Here is a 26,109-nt window from a genome sequence, read left to right on the forward strand (position 1 = left end):
TGTTTGCTTTGGAAATGACTTGAGGGTTTGTATCTAGCAATAAACTGTCAAAATAATATAAATGTCCGGATGACACTAACAAAATTGCCAAGTCTTGAGTAACTGACAATGCAGTCCTATCAGGTTATCATGAGCAATTAAGGAGCAACTCTAAATAACTAAAGAACTACTCCAGAATCAAAGAGGAATATGATTATATGGCTACTGAAAACATAACTTTTGGGCTTGTAAGGGAAGGAAAAATTAAAAAACCTTCCCCCCTGATCACCCTGGCCCGGGGTTTTCATGTATCAATACTGTAAGTTTTTTAAGAGATTTGTTGGACTATGGTCCCGAGCAAAGCCGGAGGTTTTCTCAACTCCACTCTTTCCTACCGGCGCCCGCACGAGTGGAGTTATGTATAATTTCAAAAATGAATAATAAAATTTTTTGGCCTCAGCCTCTTACCGATCAAATAAAAATAAAAAATTACATTGCTTAGTATTGACTTGTGACAAAAGTCAATTTGAGCTTATGGTCGATTTGAGCTTATGGTAACCCTTTTCCACCTCATGATGACATGCAATTTACCAAATTAATTTCAGTAGTCACAATTTGCCACTTTAAGCTATCAAAGGGGGGAAGGCACAATTGATTATTGTCAAGTATCCTAATAAAAGAATACACTGTAATTTTCAATAATCTAACAATTATATGAACCAAAAAACATAGGCAAAATGCAAGATGGACACTGTAGGGAGTTGAGCTGACCACTTTTCCCAAATGGAGCACTTGTTCAAGAAACCACTACCATTCTAATTAAGGATCTCACAGGAGGCTGTTAAACCATGTCACGAATCCAAGAGGAAACGCTGGACATGTTCCAACAATCTCCCCCTCAACACTACTCGAGAGGGTTCAACCTTGTGACCCACCTCTAATACCACTTGTAGGAAGTTGAGCTGGCCAATTTTCCCAAAAGGAGCACCTGTTCAGAAAACTGCTACCATTCCAGTTAAGTATCTCACAAGAGGCTGTTGAAACATGTCACGAATCCCGAGGGAAGACACTGGACATGTTCCCAAACACAGCCTCTTCATTTTCTACTGTGAAAAGAAATAGATGTATAACCTACACTGTAAATAGTCCAAAACTCCAGTATAAGAAAAAGAATATGTTTATTACATAGAAACTTGAGAAAAAGCATACAGCAGCCTCTTCATTTTCCTTATTGTGATGGGCAATAGATGTAAAACCTACTCTCTGTTTATAATCCATACCCCCGCTGGAAGAAAAAGGCCATGCCTATTACATAAAAAGATTGAGAAAAAGAATACAAATCCTTGGCCCATCCACCCTATAGAAAATGTGAGTGTATTAACACTGTAATGGTACATTGTTTCAACCCTGAAGTGAAGTGACTTTGCTTATCCATCCAAAGGACCAGTAAAACAATGTAATACATGAATGTCATATTGGCAGCTTTGTCATAGCATGATATTAGCTATAATGGATGTTAATACACAGATCCGTCCCACATTACATGGAAATAATTCTCCTTGTCCCAGCCACTGGTGAGGCATGCACCTTCTTTTCATGCCATATGATATGCTCAAAATAATTTACAGTTTACTGCTTGTTCAAAATTCTGTTAGAACTGAAATAATCCACGCAATTTGCAACCTCCACAATGAATAGTGTGATGTATGAACAACCCTCCATACTAGTAAAATAGAAAGATTGTTTATGCTAGTGACTTTGAAATGTCATCACTTAAAATCTTCAAAATTGAAAAATAAATAAGTTCATAACAATTTTTGTTACTCACAATTCAATATGAGATCACCTTAAATAAGCATGCAAAGCCGAACAGATGAGCAAGTCTAAGGTGGTCCATTACTTTACAGAGAAAACAATTAAAAGAACTACCTGAACTAGTAAGTTACAATCCAATGTCAAAAAATCTTTAATGATCCTAACATGTTTTTATTTTACATCAAAATTGTGCCATGTATTCATAAATCTCATAAAAAATGAGGTTTGCCTTATTAACCCACAAATCTCAATAAATCTTTAATGATCCTAATGAGTTTTGCCTTATTAATTTAAATTTTCTGAGATGTACATATATCCAATAATCCAAGGATTCCGAACTTACACCAAAAACCTGACTTGTATCTATAATTTGATGATTAATGCCAGTGACGGGATCATCTTGCTTTTTCCACTGAAAACTTGTGAATATAGCAGTTTATAACAGCAACAGAATTAACTGTTTCTACTAAACATGATCCTCAAGCTTCGTTTGTGTGCATTTGCTTCTAACAAATAGCTGGAACCAAAAACTCCAATGTTAATCAGAGATCCATTTCAAATCAACCGGCAGAGTTCTCATGAAGGATCACATATTCTCGGCTGCAAAATATAAGCAATAGATTAGAGCATTCTTTTTCTAAACTAGGTAAATGTGGGACCAAGAATGAAACTGTCAGCAAAAAGAAAAGAAAAATATAACAAATTGTCAAGAACACACAGAAAAACCTACATGATAAATTTATTTAGATATTGCTGCTTAAAACTATTAAAGCTTTAGCTTTAGACATTGGCACTTATCATTGCAGTGACACAAGTTCAAAATCTGACTGGGAAGTCCCTAGCACTAAGCCAGCTAGTTGTAGAATTATTAACAGGCCCGTATAACCATATAAAACTAAATAGTAAATACTAAAAAAATCCAAGCACAGATCAGGTTGAGAATAAGACAGTTCCTCAAATGAAAACTGAACAATGATAAGGCTGACAGTCATGAACTTGATATGACACGAAAAACTGAGCTACCATGCAATACCATCATACCTACTATTCCCAAACTTAATAGTATCTTTTTCAAACAATTCATAATAACGCTGGGGTTCAAGACGATTGTCCTGCAGCCACAAAAGAAAATAGTCAATCTCAATGGGATCTTCGAATCTAAAATCTTACAATTCATAATAACAAGAGCAATAAAAATTGCAAAATTAAATTTATAAATTGAGTTTTGAAAAAATGCTAAACTCTTACATTTAAGTGGGTGCCATTTGTGCTTCCCAAATCCATCAAGTAGGGTCTGATAGGTAATAACTATAAGAAATTAGAATTCGCCATACAACCAAAACAACTGGAATAAACTAGGAATATTTATATTATTACCTTACATGCTTGGATACTGTGCCATCTAGTTCCTCTTTCTCTATTTGTCTGCAAAAGGGCAACAGTCAAATTACATAAAATATTAGAGATAATATCCAATCAAAACATTATAAGAATAACCCTAAATCTAAATATAAAATCTTAAAGATGGAATCTAATTAGAACACGCTACCTAAATTGGATAACAGCGTGCTGCTTGCTACATGAAGGATGATCTGTTGGAATATCTGCCACCCTCCGTTCTCTTCCAAATAGGTAACAGGTTTGACGATGAATGTACAACGGCTCTACACATCATGCAAAGTAATGAAATAAAAGAAATCCACATGTACCCATAACAAAAAATGACAATGAATTGCAAACAAAAGCAGCAACGTGCAGACTAGATTCCACTGTAGACCAGAGAAGCGAAGAAGTGTTTTCAATGACTTGACAACCCTCAGAGGGATGCCACAGGATACAGTATGCACCCTACAATACTATGAATAAAATCCTCAGTATTGCAGCCTGGCTAGCATACAAGTTACAACAACAGAACAATTCAAATATCTAAAAGTAAAAGCATCATACCCTACTGAGAGCAAACTCTCTTCAAATTTAAACCATAAAATCAGGTAAGGAAATTTTGACGAGCAAAATTTTAGTTCTCAAAAAATTCTATTTTCGATTTTGTTCCTAGATCTATCAGGCATGAGTGCATGATAGTTTCTGTAGCTGTGTAAATTATCACCACTGCCAGGTCAAAGTGGTAAATCAGCATCATATACAGATAAGCCATCATTGTTTTTGCATTCGACATGTGAAAAGCCATAGTGCTATGCTGACATGATAAAGTTGGATGTTACAGCCATTGAACTGTTGCTGCTCAGCAATGGTATTCCATCTATTAATTTTCTATAACTAGACCTTCACTGGTAACACCAGAATCTTCTTGAGATCCTCATCTTTTAGGTAAATATGTAATAGTTCTGCACAATAGTAGACGTGTTCATATAAATATAAAATACAACATGTTCCAAAAAATGCAAAATATGTTTAGGCAAATAAATTTGGGAAGAAAGGAGATATAGAACTCTTTTCTTTAGAGTCAATTAAAGTTACAAAGAGTGTCAAATGGGCATTTTATCCAAATTATGGGAGTGTTATATGTACAACCCCCAAAAAATGTGGTTTCTTTTCAATTTATTGAGTTTTTCCTACTAGGTTTCTGTAAATTATAGATGCAACTGCATGATGCATAGACTAGTGGAAAGAAATGTCTAAGTAAATTTGGTTCCATATATATGACAATGGCTTTCATCCAGAATCATTGTTTGTGCAGGCTAGATTGAATCTTGTGTTTGACATTCCCGGTATTATGATATCTATATCACAATTCAACTGCATTTGAGTCAAACTCATTGACCCATATTTCATGATTTGACACACTGGAAAATACCTCCTACTTATTTCCTGTATTGTACGAAGGTCATAGAGATAGTGTCTGTTGCTCAAGGGTGATTACACAATTGCCATATTGTGTAAAACAAAACAGTTGTTTACCAGCATGACTCATCCAAATCATAACTTTCTCATCCTTTATTTTTGTCCATAGACACACTTGCTTTATATTTCAGTAAGTAGTGCATGTTATCTGGTTAAATGTCCACTGATGGAAATGTTAATTATGTTTCTTAATTGTTACCTCGTTTGCCCCGATGATGTCAAATTTACTTGCCAGCCAAATCCATGCAAGGAAATACCAGAGTGCATGCATACACCATTGTTGATGATCCAAAACTCTACTCATAACCTGAGGGAATCTTGCAATTTAACCACTTGGTATGCACCTAAACCAAAAATACAATTCATATATAGATGCAGAAGTTATGGCACATAATAATTTGACAAAAAACTTCAAAGTCCACCCTTAAACTTAGTTTAATTTTAATAAGCAGAGATCTTCATCCATTTATTATTATTGAAGGAAATATCAACAGCTAATAAAAACAAATAATAACATCAGAAATGACTTGAGTTTTAATAAAGAGAAAAACAATATCACTATGTAATAACTAAATTGTATTCAGATACCCAACAACTGGATGATGTGCAAAAATAACATTATGCCATCGATAAAAACGGCTTCTTCTTGACATCTATTAATTGATTTAGTTTCATATTGTTTTATGTGTATTTCGTTTATGGTATCAGAGCACAAGGAAGTGAGTCTGACAAAATCCTAGCACACTCAGGTATTGAAACATTTTGTATTGAGAAGTCAACATTTTAAGGTTTGCAGACAAGATAAGCTAATTGTATTGACAACAGACAAAAACAAACAAAATAATTTTTCTATGCCTATTCCTTCTTTCTTGATAAAGATCCAAGTATACTACACTATTGAAAGAACAGTCTCTTGCAAAAGAGCCAGCTTATAGTAAACAAAATCACAAGCTGGACAATGCCATACATCAAAGAAATACATGTTAATTTAAGTTTCAGGACTCATTAAAAATTTAATGTGATATTTCTTCTAAACAAAGTTTTTATAGATTCGATTGCTTACCAATTTTGCCGTCTTGAAGCATTCCAAATAAAACTAAATTCTGGTCAGTTTGAGAAATCAAGCAAAGTCCTAGTATGAAAACCGGACATAGCCGTTCAGAAAATATACACATGAACCAAAAGATGCTGCATACAATGATATCTTTCCTCAAAGCCTTTGGTCAAATTTTAAGGTCTCCTAAGTGTAAAGGAGTATTAGCTTGCAGAAGAAAACTTAAAAGACAGCAAAAAAGAACTTATGCAGTGCTAAGTCCTCAGAGGCATTTGAAAATGCTAGTTGAAGAAGAGCGGTATGAGGCATGAGAAGAGATTTTTGAACTTTTGCAACCTGCACTGAAAACAAAAACAAAAAATTTATACAACTCCAGCCAGAATTCTTCCTAAGACTCTAGATATTACTTCCAGCACCAAATTTATTTCAGATGCAGTTGAAATCTAGAATTTTCTTGTCTGTAATTATATAGACCTCACAAACTCCTTTGAGCTGACCAACTGTCCAACACTAGTATGCTCTATATGGATGACCTCGATAATATTAAAGAAGATATAATTAAAGATCTCCATGATAAGATTGTTGGTATTAGTCATGTTCCTGTCCAGTTGCACAAAATGTTGAATTATGCCAGGTTATGATTTTTTTAATTATAAGCTGATTTTTTGGCAATAAATTTTTCTTTCAATAATGTAATATAATTGATCTCTATGTTACTGGCTTCTACAGAACTCCCCCCCCCCCCCCCCCCCCCCAAACACATATGGGCCTGGTTCATGTCCTGGCTTTGGGCTGGGTCGACCTGGAAGGACCCACAGGACACCCAAAGCATACCCTGGGAAAACCTGTGCCATACCCAGGAAGACCCAGGTGTATCCAAGTGGAAATCAAAAAAGAAAAAAATATAACTTGATTTTTTGCAATTTAAAAAAAAATAAAAAAAGCATTTGCCAACCCTAATTTGGCCTAAAGTGATCTTTATTCACTTATTGATTAAAAACTGCATAGTCCTCGTCATTAAGCCAGGTTAGATTGTTCAACTTCATTGTTAGTTTTCTGAGGAATGAAGATCTAAATAGAAACAACAAGGACTTGATGTTTCAGAAAACATAGCAATAAAATTGTGAAAATGGCATGACCACCGATCCCCTCATCCTAAGACTCCGTGGAACATAAATTATTTTGCTTGAATTTATACATCAACAAGTTGAATTCTTCAGTTCATTGTCGTGCCCAGTAATACTCAATATAAGTGTACTTCATATATATATATAACCATACCTGGTAGGGGGAATCGCCATACCAGTGTACCCAAAGCCCTAACAGGTCCAGCAACTTAGCTTGTTCCTTATCAAGCCAAAAGAAATAGCCTTAAAAAATTATTTTGTTTCTTTTTCTCTGTTGTATGATACTAGTACTCTTATTCATTTTCAGTTGTATAGGAGTAGTAGTATGTATACCTAATGCAAGTTACATTACCGGGTAGACTCCAAGAACTAGAAAAATGGTTGGAATACTCTTTCAATGATTGGAAGAAACAGAGAAAATAATGTTGCTATATTAAATGGCTTCTCATGAAGTTTGAGACTGAAAACATACATCTGTTTATACATTCACGGCTGTAATTAGACCAAAGGCAACCATCATATGTTATGTGGAAATTGAAATAAATAATTATGTAACTTTGAATCAGCAGATCGCTGCGCTTGTAAAATAAAAACTGAACAACATACATTAATGAATAATGAGTGTTTCAAACTTTCAGCTGACCATTCCTATCTTCCAGAAAACTCACTATGCAGTCTACTTGCAGGCAGGCAAGTAGACTTTACCAGTTGAATGAGTCACCTAAACCAACAATAATTTTGTCTATTTATCACGGTCAGAGTGCAGTAGCACAGGAGACTGATGATAATTGAAAATGACATGGACTATGCCGAGCAGGGTGTATCCGACTTCATGACAAAATTCGTGACACACCCCAACTAAAACCTTGGCCAAGGTGAAACCATTGTGAATAAGTTTCAGTCAGACATGTACCCAGATGCACACCCAATCAGGAATCATACTAGTAGGATTTACCTTGGTGTATGATTGATTAGGAGTTTGTGTAGGGACATCACCAGGGCTCGGGTGGCATTGGAACTCTCTTTTCATTTCTCTGCGAAGGGTCGGGTTCTTCCTTATGGATTGACACAGGGGGACTGATATGGTCCAAGGTTGGGCGGAAAATCACCCTGATGATATTTTCCCTTCTTTCGAAGCATCTGTAAAACAACTCAGGACACAATCCGAGATACAGTTATCTGGTAAAGTAGATTTTATTTTAATTCTTCCTTGAGTTTTATGTTACAAGTTGTTTCCTGCATTATTTCCTTCTGTACTTTTATTTCATTTCAAAAAAAAAATCTGGTCTTTCTAAAAATAGCACTATGTATCTTTTGTCATCTTACATTTATTTTTGGAAAGTTGCAAAGTTGTTTAAAATGTTGCATTGTTGTATTTCGCTTTATGGTTAAGACTAGCCTGTTACATAAAGATTACAATGATATGGGTCACATTATTGATATCACTACCAAATCATGGTTATATAAAGAAAATCGGAGAACGCAGATGTTTACTGCTATATCTGATAAATTAAATACAGGAAGTAACAATAAAGATGACAATGCATGCATACCACATACAGGATTAAAATATATCTTTTTTCGCACATGAAATTATTACAAAGAAGAAGACCAGAGATGGTCGGCCAAGGATTACAGTTGATCCAACTACATACTACCTTCCTTGATGATACACAATGTATTTAAAGAACCCGGTGGTTGATAAGAGGAACACAACCGTCAACCAACCTATGCTTATAACTACCCAAGAGTGACAAACAACTTAATACGAACAATTAATACATTGTCGTATGACCAATAATATGAAACATAACAATAGACATTGTACGCTGACTGCTACAGAATGCAGTACTGAGCCCCAGGCCCCCAAGTATTATGCCATCAATAAGGTGACTCATTCTTGACACCTTTTCAAACTAATCAGTCTCATATTGATTTATAATTGTATCTCCTTTTAGTGCCAGAACAAGGAGAGTGTGGTGAAAGGTATAGTTGATGACGTAGAGTTAGATCATTCCCAAAACTGTATAACACGAAAGAAAGTGTCGACTATTTGTATTAATCTAGTTTTGAACCACTAATCAGCTCTACTGTAAAAAAATCTTATTTTAGTTAATACTTCGGTCATATCTAGTGTAATGTGATTAAACGCTATACTATCCAGTTTAATTCAACTAACTTGTTTCATTCTTTACAAGTGAGCTACAAACCCATACAATAAAGTTAAAAGCAGAAACAAAAGCCACAATCATTTCCTAAAACAATTTCTATGATACACTGAATCTCCTATAATATGCAGTAGTTGATCAATATTTAAATGAATACTCATTTTAGAAAATGAACATACATCCCCAGGCAAAGAACATGCATTACACAATAACTAATATCTAATGGAATGTGATTAAAAGCTATAATATCCAGTTTAATTCAATTAATTTGTTTCATTATACAAGTGAGCTACATAACCCTATAATAGAAGTTAAAAGCAGAAACTAAAGCCACAATCATTTCCTAAAGCAATTGCTATGAAGGACTGAATCTCCTATAATGCGCAATATTTGAACCAATACTCATTTTAGAAAATGAACATATATCCCCATGCAAAGAACATGCACAAATAAAAACTGAAAAGTACCAAATCGAAAATTATTATAGAAAATTATAAAATTGTACAAAATGTTATAAATTCTAGATGAGCATTAGTCCAGTCAGTTTTATGATATAATATACAAACTTCTGCCCCCATAAAAGACCCACTTGAATAGAAACAAGTTTTGAAACAATTAAAATAAGGTCAAGAGAAAACAGGACAAGAATTGTAGAGAGACAAACTAGAACAAATTTTTATAAGCAGTGTAATTACCATTTAAAGCCTCCCCACCCTTGAATACATAGAGACGCCACCTGAGATTTGGTTTTCGAGCATCGGGTGGCTCATTGAATAACAATGTTATGCCTACAACACACACATTAATTCTTTACAACACAGTAGGTCTCAAAGTCAATGAAAAATAAACAAATCTATACACTGCATTAATGCCCCAGTTAACACATTAATTAACTTAACAATACAGTTGTTTTAATTTTAACCAAAAGCATTGTAAGCTTTCAAATGTAATTTCAATATGATAACTAATCACCACAAAGATGGAAGAACAATCACTAACTATTACAATATGTCCTGATGATGCATTTATAGTATAAATGTGTCTGGTTATGATACAACGATTTTATGTTGTAGAAAAAATTTGAAGGCATGCAATTTTTTAGGTTTATCCAACTTCAGTGTAAAGGCATTTTTTCTACAAGCTTGGTTTTTCCTGTGTATGTAGTATAGGGCATCTGAACTTTATTAAATAAAACTGTATTCCTTACCCCTTACTTTGTTGGTTTCTGCAGCAAGCTTCCCTGAAAGCTCAAATGAAGGTTTATTCTGCGGTTAAAAGCAATGTATATATTACTAGGTCATGATACAGAACACCATTCTTCATTATATTCACAGATCTCTTAATCAGAATGGCAGATGATCCATCCATCCTATAGAATATGATAATCAAATTGATGTCAAGCCCAGAACAAACCTTTTCATTCTGTTTGGATTTTAAAGCTTCCTCTGTAGCATTCATCTTGGCAAGGGCATCAAGAGATTCAATTTCACTCCTGTAAAGGTAAAGTAATAGTTATAGCTTTACTATGCATGCTTTACATCCTTCAGATAACTGTAGCATCCACACCAAAGCCATTGATCAACTTATTGCAGCTAAGGAATGACATGAAGTACATTAGAGTTATAAAAAGCCTTTGAATCAACGTATGTTAATCTAAGGTAATTGGAAATCAAGGGTCTCAAACAAATAAATAACCAGACTTTATTATTCATGACATTCACAGACTAAAATAAGATAGAATCATTGCCATTCAACAGTCTAAAATAAAGAAATTTCCTTAGCCAGGCAAATCTTTGGTGTAGAAAATTCAAAGAAATGTAACATAGAGATGTCCACTCTAGTATTATATCTTTGGGTGAAAACAAAATATTAAGAACATATTTCAGATTGAATACCTGCAAGCAGACAAAAAATGTATATTCTAAAAATTTGAGTGTTCGTAATTTTTTCAAGTTTCCAGAGATTCTGAACAAAAATTTAAAATGATATCAAACGTGATACAGTCACATTTATTTAAACAAATTGATGAATAACTCTTCACAAAAAATTAGAATTACACTACCAAGGATCTAGTACACAAGTGTTTTCATTTGTTTTAGTGATGTTCCTGAGGTGTAAATCCATAGAATTAGTTGCAAATTAAAAGGTTAACTGAAGGATGTGGTGATAAATTATGAATTTCAGCTTCAAAACTAAATGAAAATGTATCATGTCAGCATGTTTCTATTCATAAATTTGAAGACCCAGTATGGTTAAGATGCATAGTTCCAAATAAATGTTTCATGCTTTTACCATGGGTAGGCAGCCATATAATATTTTCATTGGTTTGCATCTACTACTTCAGTTTATGTTATTTGATGCATTTTAAAACAGAAGCTAACCAAGTTATCATTTGACAAAATTGCATTTCATAATTATGGTACCAGAGGCAAGTAATTCAAATAACCTAAGATGTCCATATACACAGCCCACAGCAGACAAAATTGAAAAACCAAAAGAAGATAAAACCATTGCCACTAAACAGTTTTAAATTAAATGATTTCCTTTCTCGGGCAAATAATATGAAGAAACTTCAAAACAAACCAACATAAAGATGCTTAGTGTAGCTTAAAAATCTAGGATGGGGCAAGATCAAGTGAAAGCAAAGAGAGATACCTACCATGATTTTCTCCAATCCTTAATTTTGATATACTAAACACCCTATCTTATTACTTACAAAGTTCTATAGCATGACTAAGAACATGCGTAAGGAGATTCTACTTTCGTCCTGAAACTTTGTTCCGGTCAACCTATACTTATTTTCAATTTCAAGGTGAGGCTTTTAGCTCCCACTTATCTTTTATTTATGTACTGGTTTGTAATGAGTGTCATAGAATCAATCTTCACATATACATATGTTCGGCAATTAGTCCAATACAGGTCTTCTCCACCTTGGTCTTGTTTCAAATTTCCTCTCAATATCTAACAAAGGAGAACTTCCATGATAAATGTGTTGGTGTCATAAAAAAATCATTCCACCAACCAGTTACCACAGCCTTTGAACCTTGAAATTTCCACATACAAGTAGAGGATAGGAAGGCATTTGGTGGAATCATGAATCTGAATGGAGAAGCCACTTCCTTGGCATGCTATATTCCTCAACCAACTTCTCCTACGCTCTAAATCTTTCATTATTAAGATCCATTGAACAGAAAGTCAGACTGGTCAGGTGGTACATGCTGCCATTACATTAGGAAGCACTCATATTGATACTTTATCCATTTAAGAATCTCAAAGAACAACCTGGTGAGCCAAGGATGGGGGCACAGGACAGTATCAGATAAATCAAGATTCACTTGTGAAGGATGAAACATATGTATGATGATGTGAATTTGATTGGACATCAGATTAAAATGCAACAAAACTAATCCTTCTACCACCAATAATATTCCTAACAAGTGTGGATTTGGTAGAGAAGAACTTCAATTATATTAAGTCCTCTTCTCAGAAAGTTCTAGGTGGCCATGGTCATATAGGGCCTGTAAAACACGGTGAGGAAAAAGAAAATCTGACAGACAGATGCAATAAACTCTGTCAAACAGCTACTGGCCATTGTTCAGATCCCTCTTGAGACTGTACAGGGCCATGAACAGCAAATACAACCCATGGAGAGGCAAAATGAACAGCTGTGAAAGGCCCTTGCTGAGATGTAGGTGGTGTTGGACTTCAAAGCAGTGGAGAACTGGATTATGGAATAAATATCTGGTTTATTAGACTTCATGGATTAATTTGGTGGAGACCCTGATCATGATGCCGTGATTCTCCTCCTGTAGGACATGACATACCTCTTAATAATATGAGGATGCTGGAGGTGTGTAATGTCCCTTACTGAAACAATTAAATTCTGCTTATAATTTATGGGACTCAGACGACCAGTATGGCAAAACTAGATGTAAATTATACTACCTTCGTCCTATTTTAGAACAGATTCTATATTGAATTGGTTGATACTAATCTTGACCACCAAACACTTATATGCCTTGGTTTTGGTGCTCGATAATTTGGCCTTCGGCCTGCCCACGAACTTCTTCAAATCTGCAGATAAAGGATGGATACTAATTCTCCGATGATTGGAATGAGCAATCTGATTGACTTATGTATCCATTATCCTTGAAGGATTGCATCTTGAAAGTCACGCCTTCTCCCATTCATGTTTCTTCATAAGGGATCGTGACTCCTTATTACAACTATCGCCGCTGATCCTTATCATTGTTTATGCTCCTTAACTTGTATTTTAACCAGGCCGTTTTCATTAGTAAATCAGTTAATTAATTAATCAGGTGTTATCTTAAGCATTATTCATTAGTCATAGTTGTCATCTCAACAGATATCGATGGGTGAATGGTTATTGTATGTATCAGTTAATGCAATCAAATTGTCGTCATTTGCCCAAGCTTGCTTTCTTTATTACTGTCGGTCCATGCCTTAATCGTGGATGATCATTTACGATCATGAAAACGCGGTTACTACCAATGGCTAATATTCATTACCATGATTGGTATATACCTGGTTGATATTCTACCAACTGTATTCAATATTTAGTTCTTGATAGTGACCTCCCTGAAACGTATACGTTCCCACCAATCATTTACATTGTTGATCTGGTATTAATATCTTCTATCATGACAGTCTTGTATGGGCGCCATGTTTCCTTAATAGATATCTTCTCCCTGATTAGAAACTCATGGTGTGAAGCGTTGATACTCCTAAGACCGCTCCTCACGTATCGGTTATATACCTTGATCAATCAATCGAATCAAGCATAATATCTCTGCGTTATTTATTTATCTTTTGAGAAAGTGGAAGTGTATATACGTTGGACTCGTTATGACCTTCCAATGGCTGGGATTATCTTCCTTATCCTCTTTTTGACTGATCGTAAAGATTATTTGGTCTCTTTTCGAATCTTATTTACAAATTCTTCTCTATGGGAGACTTCTCGAATTTGGATGATCTCAGTGGATAATGCTCGGGAGGGACTGATCTCAGTTTAGGAATGGGACATTACGAGGTGTACCAACTCATGAACAATATTCGCCTCCAAATTCAGATGAACTGATTAGAAAACTGTTCGTTTTAGATTGTAGTGCTTGAAAACGATAACCCTTGCCATTGTTTTTTTAATGACAGTTTGCACAACAATCAAGCTCAATATGTTGGCGGCAGGAATTTGGTACTGATATGATGGGGTTAGTTGGAACTTTTATATTATGCTTCCAGAGACTACTCAATGGAAATAAATTCCCCCATGGATTATTTGTATGAGGATATATGGGGCCAACAACACCATCAGCAGTTGGGTGGTCAATGATAGGGAGAGGTACATCCACCATGGGAAATCATTGATGACAGATGGGATTGACAAATGCATTCCCCCTTCAATGCCATTGGAAACCATCTCAATCCAACATTGTTCTATAACTCATTTCAAGACAATGTAGAGGTCACAAAGGGCTTCTTCAAACGCATGGAAAGAATGTTCCCTAGTTTAGAGATTCTGCTTGCAACAATGGCAAATTTGCCTACATACAAGCAAGAGGAGGGCTTTGCATTCAATGTCTCTGTTATAAAAGGCAGGACCATGTACAAACCAAGTAATAGCAAAAACCTTTGCAATCTCTCTATATTGCACGCACATAAATTATAGACGTTAAGATATAATAAAATCATACATAATAGAATTTGGATAAAATTTGTGAGTGTACTTGGGAGTGTATTCCAAGGAATGCAAGCTGTAGCTGGTCAACAAATATTATCAGCAAATAATATATTATCTATTGCCAGGCAATTCAGGTATGTTTATAATTAATTAATTTAATTCTGGCAAGCAAGGGTTTAACTATGAAATTTGTTGTTTTAAAATCAAATAGTTAAATTGCAATTCACAGTTTATGTCTAGCATTATATTTTTATTCCGGAAACATCAAATCAAAAAAAAAAAAAGCAATTCAATCAGAAGTCAAAAAATATCCCTCAATCAAAAAATTAAAACTTCAAAACAAGGGGGGATACTACAGTGGTATCAGAGCACAGAGCATCCTGCCAACCTAAGCATTCAGTTGTGATTCAGTATTTTTTTTTTTTAAATGAATACTCCTGGTGAATCAGTTTCAGAATTGATAGTTGAGCTTACCAAAATGATGAATGATCCTAACATCAAAGGGTATGGCAAGTCGATATTTAAATCCAAGTGTAAGGAAGAGGTCCGAAATAAATCATTTGAATCCAAGACAATGTTAGATTCCAAGCACGAGGGAGAGTCAAAAAAATAAAACATTGGAACCTAAAGGAAATAAAAAGGATTGTATATTTCTGATCGCAAACAGTGAACCTTCAACCACACACGGCTGAAGTGTTGAAGGAGGGGCAAGGAGTTACCCTGGAAGAGAGGTTAGTGAAGAAAGACGAATCACTTGCTGGTAATTTGCAGCCTACAAGTGATCATGGGGAAAGCAAAAATCTGCATTATGTGGGTGTCCTACAGAAGTTGAGAACAAGAATCACATATTGCACCCTTAAGTCTTTGTGCTGATCACATAGAGGGAGAGAATGGAAACATGGATCGGCCACATAGAGATGTTGATAACATGACACAAAGGTATGACAACAATTCTGATTTTTGCAACAGCAGTTATATTTCCTTGCATCATCATAAGATAGCAGCCTTTTCAGATGAGGATGATAGTGTTGTAGAGTCTTCTTTTGATGGCACTCAAGATTTGATTGTTAAAGATGAATTATGTGTGGTGGATTCGTGCCACAACCATTCTGATTTTGTGTATCAGATCATGGAAAATAGGCACCAGCTGAATGGCACGAGTTTCTTGGTAGGAAACTTGGAGGTAGAGCGAGCTATCCTACAAGATTGATCACACTAGTGCATATGAAGATGTCTCCCAATCAGCCAATGATGATGACTCCACATCTTATGTGAGTGCTGATGCTTATGCCAGTCCAAGTGATCTCGGAGAATATGAAAATCGATCATCTATTGCAGCTACATCCAAAGGGAAATCTTCATTGGAAGGTACAATTTTCAGTCATGGGGAAAACGTTGCAGTGGGTAATGAAGTCAAATCTCAGTATGAAACTCTTCATGGTTTAGCACCGAACAACATATGGGATGGATTTACTTTTGACCGAAGTACTGTGCTAGCTTATTTTATACAATTGGGCATGGAGGATGGCATTAATAGCATTGACAGTGTTGATACTAACCTCGGAAATAAATCTAATTTAGTGTTGCATGATGCTGATTATAAATCAGAATTTAGATGTTGTTGATAGGTCTCGGGAGTCCCATCATTTAACAGGACAGTTGAAGGTAAATGAAGACTAGATTATTGCAGCCATTAAACATTTTGATGACACCCATAAGTTGATAGAAAAATTTTGTTGGAGGTCTTCAGGAATACATATGGACCTTGCTGGAGAACTTTTCCTTTCAGATTCACAGGCACTTAGAGAAGCATTAATGATAATGAAGACTAAGTACCTACAGTTACTTTCTGATAGATATCACCTTCTCATGCTTGGTGAGATTTATTTCGATGCACTGAAAAGGAAAGAAGTGGAGGTAGATGGGCTTGATGAGCTTATGGTTACTCAGGATTCTTTCAAGAGCACTCAGATGGCCCTTCAAGAATCTGAAATTCAGATTGATGAGCTCTGTGAAGAATTGGGCTTGGTTCAATCATCATCATTCACAAGCGACAAGGACACAAGTCTCTATATTGGCGATATAAAGATTGCCATTGGTACTACTTGTGAGGCTAGCAATGTTGAATTGTCACATTGTTCCATCATATTTACATGAGGATTGCAGGGCTTCATCTTGTGGGAGCATGTCTCCTACATTTGTTAGCAAATCAGGAAAAAATTTGGTTGGAGCTAATTGTAATCCAAAGCTTAGTGAGTCACGAGAACTTAAGGAACAGCTAAAAGTTACAGAAGATAAGGCTGTCCAAACCTTAACTCCTTAACTCAATTTGATGCCACACAAAAGTTTGTTGAATACCTCCTACGGTCAATGCAAATAGAAGAAAGGCAGAAAGGGATAGTACTTGGGGCTTCTATGTCAAGTCTGCAAACTATCAAACATGCTCTAGAGGAAATGAAATCAGATTTCCTCCATTTGCTCTCAGATTGGGACTTAAGCCATCAAGTTTGCAAAGAGGGCTTGCAGAGCCAATACCAAATCTGTCCTTCATGATTGGAGGAGTGAGCCACTTCCTAATTCGTGTGATGAGGATGGTGAAACATGGAATCCCGGTGACTATTCAGGGCTTCCTTTGGCGTCTGTGGGTGAATTTCACCTCAACTACATCGTACAGAGTGCTCATCATTTTTCTTTCAGCTCGCACACTGATTATACAATGATGCATAAGTGTCGGTTGGCTCAAGGATCATATAGTCCACTCTAGTATAACGTATGTCCATTTTCCAGAGATAGAACCAAATCTTGCGAGCATTCTTCTTTGTTTCCTTCAAATGGTTGTGTGCAAGTACTAGGGAGTTGTGATTTCAATGAGTATAATGGCATTGGTATTCCAGCCCACAGTGATGGAATTTTGCTCCATAAGTTGATGAGAAATGGCTGACCTACTTCATGGAACATAGACTTCTTTCATAATTTCTGGAGGGCAGCAATCATACATTTGTGTTTGTCGACTGTACATTGGAATAGCCAGGTTTATTATAGATCAATTAAAGCCTATAAAAGTGCAGCATAGACATGCGAAACATAGGAGGGAAGATATAAGAGAGATAACAAATTTATGAAATGAATCTTTCTTGGTTATAGCAATCATTATAAATCAGCAGACTGCTTGATCACAAAACTAATAAAATGCATTGCAAAACAAATGTTCCCTGTTTAGTAGATACTGTAGATCCAATCTAGGCTTTGTCCTATGATTCCTACTCATCAATAAAGAAATTGATGAGAAAATAAAATGTAAAAATTCTGATTTCCAATAGAAATTATGCTCAGATCCACAAAAAATAAGGGAGATCAATGAAACCAAAGAGTACTTTAAGTTGCTCTAGCAACTTGAGGGTTTTAAAAATAGCCTCAAGAACCAAGAAAAGGTAACAAACACAACTACTTGGAAGCAAATGAGTATAACAAGGAGGGTGTAAACTCTAAACTGAGCATATACATAGCCACATAATATAGAACAACCCTACAAATTTAAGTACACTAGACAAATAAGCGCTTCCAAAATAGCCTAAAAAAGAAGGCGATGGAGACCAAGACTCCAATATGCATCAAAGTCTCAAACAAACAACAAGACATCATCCTCATGAATTAACACAAAAGTTCCAATATAGAATTTGATGCTCCATTAAGAGAATGATCTAGGTTGATAGGACCTATACAAATGACCCTTCGAGAAATTAGGATAGTCCATTGTAAATTTCTCATTTGCATCCTTTCAAACGATACACCTCAATATTTGTCGTTAACTGCCAATGCTTTTGAAATAAATTTACAAGATGTCATTTTATTACATCAAATTGACTTTCTTTATCTTGAAAAAGGTGTCTGGATCTATTCCTTTTGATAAATGCCACTTTCAAATGACACATATTGTAGGAGATTTCTAAGGTTTTAATGCCAATGCCAATTAGTTCAAGTTAACCTATGTAGGAATTGCCTAAGCAAGCTACCCAAAACCAAAAATGCCTTGAGACTTTATAAGAACCTAAATGCAACAAACAACAAAGGTTTGAATAAGAAAACTAATTGCTATCCCATTCATTGAGTGTGTACAATAAATGCAAAAAGCTTGCATCTATAGAATATAAATGAAAGGGGGGAATATAATATACTTGTGTATTGTAACTTGATGTACCCTTGAGCAGCAACACTAATCTTGATTAAAACAAGTTGGTAATGGCTACTACGAGTCTATCCAAACTATTTGGATATTACCAATAAATTAGAATAAACATTAAATAATGTAGTAACTCCTATTACACTTGTCGATGTAGTCTTTTGTAATTGCCTTCATTACGGTTATTGTAACCTAAAAAAATTAAATAATCGAGTTGCCTCAATTTTCTCAGCTTAAGTTATTTTTTTGCTACCTTTCACCCCTTCATGACCTATCTACAAAAGATGGCAATAGACTCAAGTATAGCTGCCCCTATATTGTTTATGGCACAAATGGCACCCCCATACTCCACTACTTGACAGAAATATGGGCAAAGATCAATGAAGCTGAAAATGATTCAACATAAAATAATACGTGCTTCACTCTATATTATTCCACTCAAATACATTACATATATATAGGAGTTTAATCTCCTAAATTATAGGAAACTCCCAGAACAAATTACCTAAATATATTGAGTTGTTTTAAGTTTTAACTCAATATATTTGTACCACTAATACAATAACCTATTCAACAAACAATAACAAACCCACCAAACTATTATTTTGTGCATCTTATGATGCAATATTCCTAACACCACCCCATATTGCATCATTCTTTAAACGGGGATAGTCGACCAATAATACTTAATGACCACTTTTAGTAGTTCATCATAAGGTATAAGTAGGGGTATACACATCTACTCATGAGAAGCAATAGTGGAACTAGCCTCACAATGTTCAGTATACCTTTATCCAAGGATAGGGACAAACACTTCTACAGTCTACCCATGGAACCAAGGATAGGGACTAACACATCTATCCAAGGTCTCACATCAAATTAGGATAGGGACACACACATCTACTCACAACAATTACGATTGGGGGCACATACATCAAATCGTAATCACCAACTCTTGTGATTGGGGACAAACATCCAATCATTTACATCAACTTGAGAATGGGGAAAAACACATCCACTCACAACCAACCAAAAATAGTGATTAGGGACAAACACATCCAATCACTTACGTCAAAAGCTTGAATACCAAGCCCTCATTGTCATGTATGCAGCCACCATTGTAGATCATTGCCACTCTGATCACAAATGATATGAGACACTTGTTGCTACCACCTAGAAACCAATCATGGCTTTAGTTGTTTTGGCACAAGTTGTTTTGTCACTAAAACAATTTTGTGACCTCCTCCCTAGTGACTCACATCACAAGAGATTGTTGAATGTCCTCTAGCCTCATGTGCCTCCATCCTCCAATAAAATTACTAATTAGCAAATTTGTCTTTTGAGGCTCATACTATCAATTGTTAGCAAAGAACATATTCTCCCTCGCACAAGATGGGCATCGCATACAAGCAATAATTGCCCAATTTGAGACAGTCCCCCCTTGATATTAACTTTTCTTCTACAAACCACGGAGTGTCAAGTACCACCGATCATGCACTCCAAATACAATTGACACTTTTGTTTTCTTATTTTTACTACAATTTTATATTTTGAAATTACAATTATTGCTCCATAAAATAAACGCTATTCTAAATAAAATAAGGTAACTTAACCTTGACACGTTATTGAAACATTAAACTAGACAATAAAATGTAAACTTCCTAATAACTTAATTTAATTATATTGACCCAACTCCCACTTGCAAATACACAAAAACCTTCAACTTCTTCATTACATCATTCTTTGTAGATGCCACTACATCCACTTTGCTCATGGGAAATACAAATTTAGCAGGCTTGCAAGGATCCTCAACAGGTTCAGAGGAGGGCGTGGTTGGGGGTTCGAGTTCCAGCAGCGACAAACAAATTGCTCTCGAGTAGCTCAACTCAAACACCCTTCATCATTCAATCAGTGCCAAAGTAGACCTCCCCAGACCGCGACATCATGGCAACCAATATTGTGCACAGATTGGCCTTTCATAAAAGATTGTCGAGGATACTCATCCACCAAAAGATGAGATGCCCAAAACCACTGGCCAAAACAAATCAGATCAGTTGCGATATTGTAGACCAAACAAATAAGAAAGGTTGCACCAATGAAAAAAAATGCACAAGTCAACGCATTGGATATAAGCAAGTTGACCAGCAAATGGGAAGCACCACGAGAGGGGAAGATGCGTTGAAACTACCAATACAAATGTAAATGCCACCTTGAATTGATATCACACATAATGAAAAAGCAGGCTCAAAGAGAATATAGCCACCCAACATGAAATCCCTGGCCACCCAACATGAAATCCCTGACCATCCAAAGGAATGAATATGGCCTCTGCAAATTGCAAATGTCGTGTCAAGGGAAATATATGGCCCACATCACATAAATGTTGCAATCACGGAAACAAAGTTCCCTCTCACACAAGCTTGCTCTTCATAGCACAGGCCTCACAAAATGCAGATACAAGGAAAGACAATCAATACCAAAGCAATCCAAATGTGGAATCGAAGGTCAGTTGAGCAAAACCTAGTGCGTTGGTCAAACAAAAACTCTTCACCACGATCTGCATAAAAGACTCTAATCAAGATTCTTTTGACACGCAGATCAATGTCAAGTCTGCCTGGTCCGACTGCTCTACAAATGCCAAGTTCGTCTGTCCTTGGCTTCTATATGATCTTCACATGGCATTTACCATGCACCCCGCACACACACGAATAATTGTGCATAAGATAATTCCAAACGTGATTCCTTAAAACGTAGAAGACTAGATGGGCAAAATGTAAGGTCACGAGCACAATAAATTGTTGGAAAAGTGATTCTAAATCCTTCGCAGACTCCTCACAAATTTTTTGCAACCTTCAATGAATCGGATGTTCAGCAAAAAAGATCGGCCAGAAAAAGATTTGTGTAACTCCATTAAACCGAGCTCATGGATTTGATCACTGGTCTAAAAACATAATGGTATTCTCATCACAAAATGATAGGCATAGAAAATAAGCCCTCTCTGATACCATGATAGAAATATGGGCAAAGATCAATGAAGCTGAAAAGGATTCAACATAAAATAATACATGCTTCACTCTATATTATTCCACTCATATACATTACATATATATAGGAGTTTAATCTCCTAAATTATAGGAATCTCTAAAAACAAATTTACCTAAATATATTGAGTTGTTTTAACAACTCAATATATTCATAACACTAATACAATAACCTATTCAACAAACAAAAACAAACCTACCAAACTATTATTTTATGCATCTTATGATGCAATATTCCTAACAATACCCCTCCTGAATTTTTTTTCTTGTCTTTATCAACTCTTGTAGCAAATTGGTAATAGAGATTTTTTGGGGTTGAATGGGCCTTTTGCATAGGTTTTGAGGATCTGGTGTTGAAGATTTATCAGATTTGAATATAGGGTATTTGAAATTTTAATCTAAGAATATAATCTCCAATTCTTATTTACTATATTATCAATCTCTAAGAATATTGATTTACTTTCAATATGAACTGCTGTCCACAATGATCGATTTATATCAATATCGATCTCTTTGTATGTGCTGTTTAGAAGATCGAAGTAATCAATATAATGCTTATCGAATTACCAGTATGTATATCGCTGTAGTGAAAGTGGTTGTAGATGCTTGTATCAACACTTGATGTTTTTTGTATGTCCACAAGTACCAATCGACCACCTCTATATATATAAAGAGGAGGCATGCTTACGTAGAGGCATGCCTCTACATGGAGCATGTCCACATAGAGACATGTCTCTACGTAAGCATGTCTCATAGTTTCGGCTGTCACTCAATACGCCGATTCACAATAGCAATATATATTGGTTAATCGATAATTATTATCAATTTTGATTTGCTTTATCAATGATACACTTTATCAATTATGATTTACTTTAAATATATAATCTGATTGATACTCAATATCGATTTACACATGATTAAAGTATAATTAATATAATCAATTTAATTATGTGTATGTATTTAATAATATATAAATATACATTATTAAATACATACATATGATTAATTCATAATCACGTTTCATAGATTAACAATTAAAGCAAGTAATCTTAATAGGCACATAAAGCAAATAATCCGATTATGTCTTGTGGAGGATAGATGTCATATGCTTAAGGCCAATAGGCCACATAAGTATTTGATTTCATCAGTTAGAATAATCTGACCGAAGCTACAAAACATTAACACTCCCTCTTAGCTAGGGAGGATTAATTCTATCGCAGAACACAATAGATCCATTAATAAATGATATCACCTCACCGTGATATCTGAGAGATATGGCATGTCCATAAATATCAAGTCACATGATATTTGCCATGACTCTCATATATATCCATAAACTATGATGTGTGCATTGGCATCACGTCACATGATACCTACCATAGGGATATTAAATCATGGCATGTCCATGGATATTACGTCACATAATATCCACCATGATTATCTCAACTATTATGGTTATCCATTGATATCAAGTCTAATGATATCCACCATAATGTCTACAGAGATGCTAACTATCATGACATGTCCATAGATATCAAGTTCCATGATATCCATCATGATAGTGATGTCAACTATTGCAAAGCCGTCACTTTACAATATCAACCAAATACAAGTGTTCATCATTGAAAAGTCGTCACCTTTCAAGAATGTTCACAGAGCCCATGCAGTCATGGAGTCACACACATGACCAAAAGAGTTTACACATTAAACATCTTTCATAGTATTAGTACAACATAATTAAATAATTTAGATTCAATCTCAAATTAACTTACATTTTCAACCATACCAAGTTTATCCCGAAAGTGCTCAACCTTTGTCTTGGATAGAGGTTTGGTGAGAATGTCTGCAGTCCGTTCGCCTATACTGACATACTTCAACGGAATCACATTCCTTTCAACCATGTCTCTAACATAGTGATAAGGAATCTCAATATGCTTCGACCTGTCATGGAAAACTGGATTGACAATGGATGATAGTAGGATCCAAAGATTGATCAAACAATCCCACAAGGAGTTTTCTTAGCCATACTGCTTCCCTTGCTCCCATGGAGGCTGCAATATATTCAGCTTTTGTAGAACTCTGTGCTACTGAGGATTATTTCCTACTAATCCAGAAAATCATAGTTGATCCTAAGCTGAAGCAGCACCCTAATGTGCTCTTTCTATCTACCACACTTCCAGCCCAATCTGAATCAGTGTATCCATGAAGATCTAGGTCAACATTAGTGTATTTGAGACCATACCCAATGGTACCACGCAGGTATCTCAAAATATGCTTAGCTGCAACCAGATGTATCTGCTTTGGTTCACACATGAATTGACTAAGTGCATTTACTGGATAACAAATGTCTGGCTTGGTGTTAACCAAATACATCAAGGACCCAATTATCACGCTGTATAAAGTGGGATATGCAAATTCTGATTTTGCTGCTGCTTCCTTTAGCTTGTGCAAGTTTGTTTCCATAGGGGTATACATGGGCTTACACTCCATCATTCCAAACCTTTTCAAAATGTCAATAGTGTACTTACCTTGATTTAGGACAATGCTATATGTCCGTTGCCAAACTTCTAAACCGAGGAAATAATGTAAAGGACCGAAGTCCTTCATATCAAACTCTGATGCAAGATCTTGTTCACATTTGGTAATTAGATGATCTTCTCCTGTAACCAGTAAGTCATCAACATATAAAATGAGAATTAACATTTCACCATTAATTACCTTGAAGTACAAGTTCGGATCTGCATCATTCTTGGAGAAGTTTAAGCCCAAAAGATATTTATCTATCCTTTCATACCAAGCTCAAGGAGCCTGTTTGAGCCCATATAAGGCTTTCTTCAATTTGCATACATGTCAACCATTTCCATGTATGACAAACCTTTCAGGTTGTTCTAAGTATACCTCTTCTTCTATTACCTCATTCACGAAGGTTGTCTTCACATCCCTCTAGTGAATCTTCCATCCTTTAGATGCAGCAATGGCAATGACAGCTCTAACAGAAGTATATTTGGCAACTGGGGCAAAAGTCTCTTCATAGTCAATCCCTTCCTTCTTAGAGAAACCTTTGGCTACAAATCGTGCTTTGTATTTCTCAATACTACCATCTACAGCATGCTTGATTTTGAAGAGACATTTTGAAGACACTACTGACTTATCTTTTGGTCGGGGCACAATGTCCCAAACATCATTCTTAATGATGAACTGATACTCTTTTGTCATAGCATCCTTCCACACTTGAATTTTAATGGCCTCCTTGACACTACAAGGCTCTGATTTGATGATCTCACTCATCAGGGCAACGTAGTTGGAGAACCTGTGAGGTCTTTTGCTTTCCCTGAAGGTCCCTTGTGGTGCTGCATAGTCTTTATGCCTCTTGAATCATTTTTTTTGCCCAAAGTGGCCTCTTCTGATTCACATTAGTGTCTCTAGGTTCATTGGCAGGGTCCATGAATTCATTTCGACCTTCATTTTCTATTACTTCATGAGTCTCCCTCTGAATCTCAGGAGCATGATCCTCTTCCATATTTAGAGGAGATTCTAGGTCTTCTATCTCATGAGTGCTTTTGGATTTTCTGAAAGCAATGTCTTCCTCAAATATGACATCTCTACTTAATTCAATTAGTCTTTGTCCAGATATGTAGATTTTGTTGGCTTTAGATGTTTCACTATATCCTATAAATATGCTCTTTTTGCCTGAGGGTTCTAATTTGGATCTTTTCTCTTTGGGTATATGAATATAGACTGTACATCTAAAGATTCTTAGGTGACTTATGTCAAGTTTAACTCCAGTGAATGCTTCTTCAGGGGTTTTGTCATCTAGGAGGGAGTGAGGACATCTATTCTGTATATATACAGCAGTACTACAGGCTTCAGCACAAAATGATGTTTCTAAGTTCTGGTCATACATCATAGCCCTAGCAGCTTCAACAATAGTTCTATTCTTCCTCTCTGCCACCCCATTTTGTTGAGGGTTATAAGGAACTTTGTATTCCCTCTTAATCCCAGCATTGATACAAAAAAACTTAAAGTTATCTCAAGTATATTCCCCCCATTCTCTGTTCTTAGTATTTTAAGTCTCTTTCCCGATATATTTTCTACTAGAGCCTTAAATTCCTTAAACCTCATAAGGATTTATTCTGACTATTTACATTTTAAAAAATATATCCATGTCTTCCTAGAGAAATCATC

General features: G+C 35.6%; 1 protein-coding gene across 6 annotated transcripts in view; it reads right to left on the reverse strand.

Moving 5' to 3' along the window:
• Positions 1 to 1,921: 1,921 nt before the first annotated feature.
• Positions 1,922 to 26,109, reverse strand: part of LOC131061082 (FHA domain-containing protein DDL) — a 70,124-nt gene continuing 45,936 nt past the window's right edge. For 4 of the 6 annotated variants that reach the window (XM_057994587.2, XM_057994586.2, XM_057994590.2 and 1 more), the window contains exons 4-11: positions 10,419 to 10,497; positions 10,213 to 10,270; positions 9,701 to 9,793; positions 3,344 to 3,458; positions 3,172 to 3,219; positions 3,043 to 3,088; positions 2,836 to 2,906; positions 1,922 to 2,394 (exon numbers count right to left, since the gene is read on the reverse strand). In XM_057994587.2, the coding sequence (XP_057850570.1) occupies positions 2,355 to 2,394; positions 2,836 to 2,906; positions 3,043 to 3,088; positions 3,172 to 3,219; positions 3,344 to 3,458; positions 9,701 to 9,793; positions 10,213 to 10,270; positions 10,419 to 10,497 (550 nt within the window). In that variant the 3' untranslated portion in view covers positions 1,922 to 2,354. The remainder of the gene's footprint in view (positions 2,395 to 2,835; positions 2,907 to 3,042; positions 3,089 to 3,171; positions 3,220 to 3,343; positions 3,459 to 9,700; positions 9,794 to 10,212; positions 10,271 to 10,418; positions 10,498 to 26,109) is intronic. The other 2 variants (XR_009110491.2, XM_057994591.2) reach the window with 2 other exon arrangements.

This window comes from Cryptomeria japonica, chromosome 4 (genome assembly GCF_030272615.1).
Source record: "Cryptomeria japonica chromosome 4, Sugi_1.0, whole genome shotgun sequence".
Taxonomy (NCBI): Eukaryota; Viridiplantae; Streptophyta; class Pinopsida; order Cupressales; family Cupressaceae; genus Cryptomeria; species Cryptomeria japonica.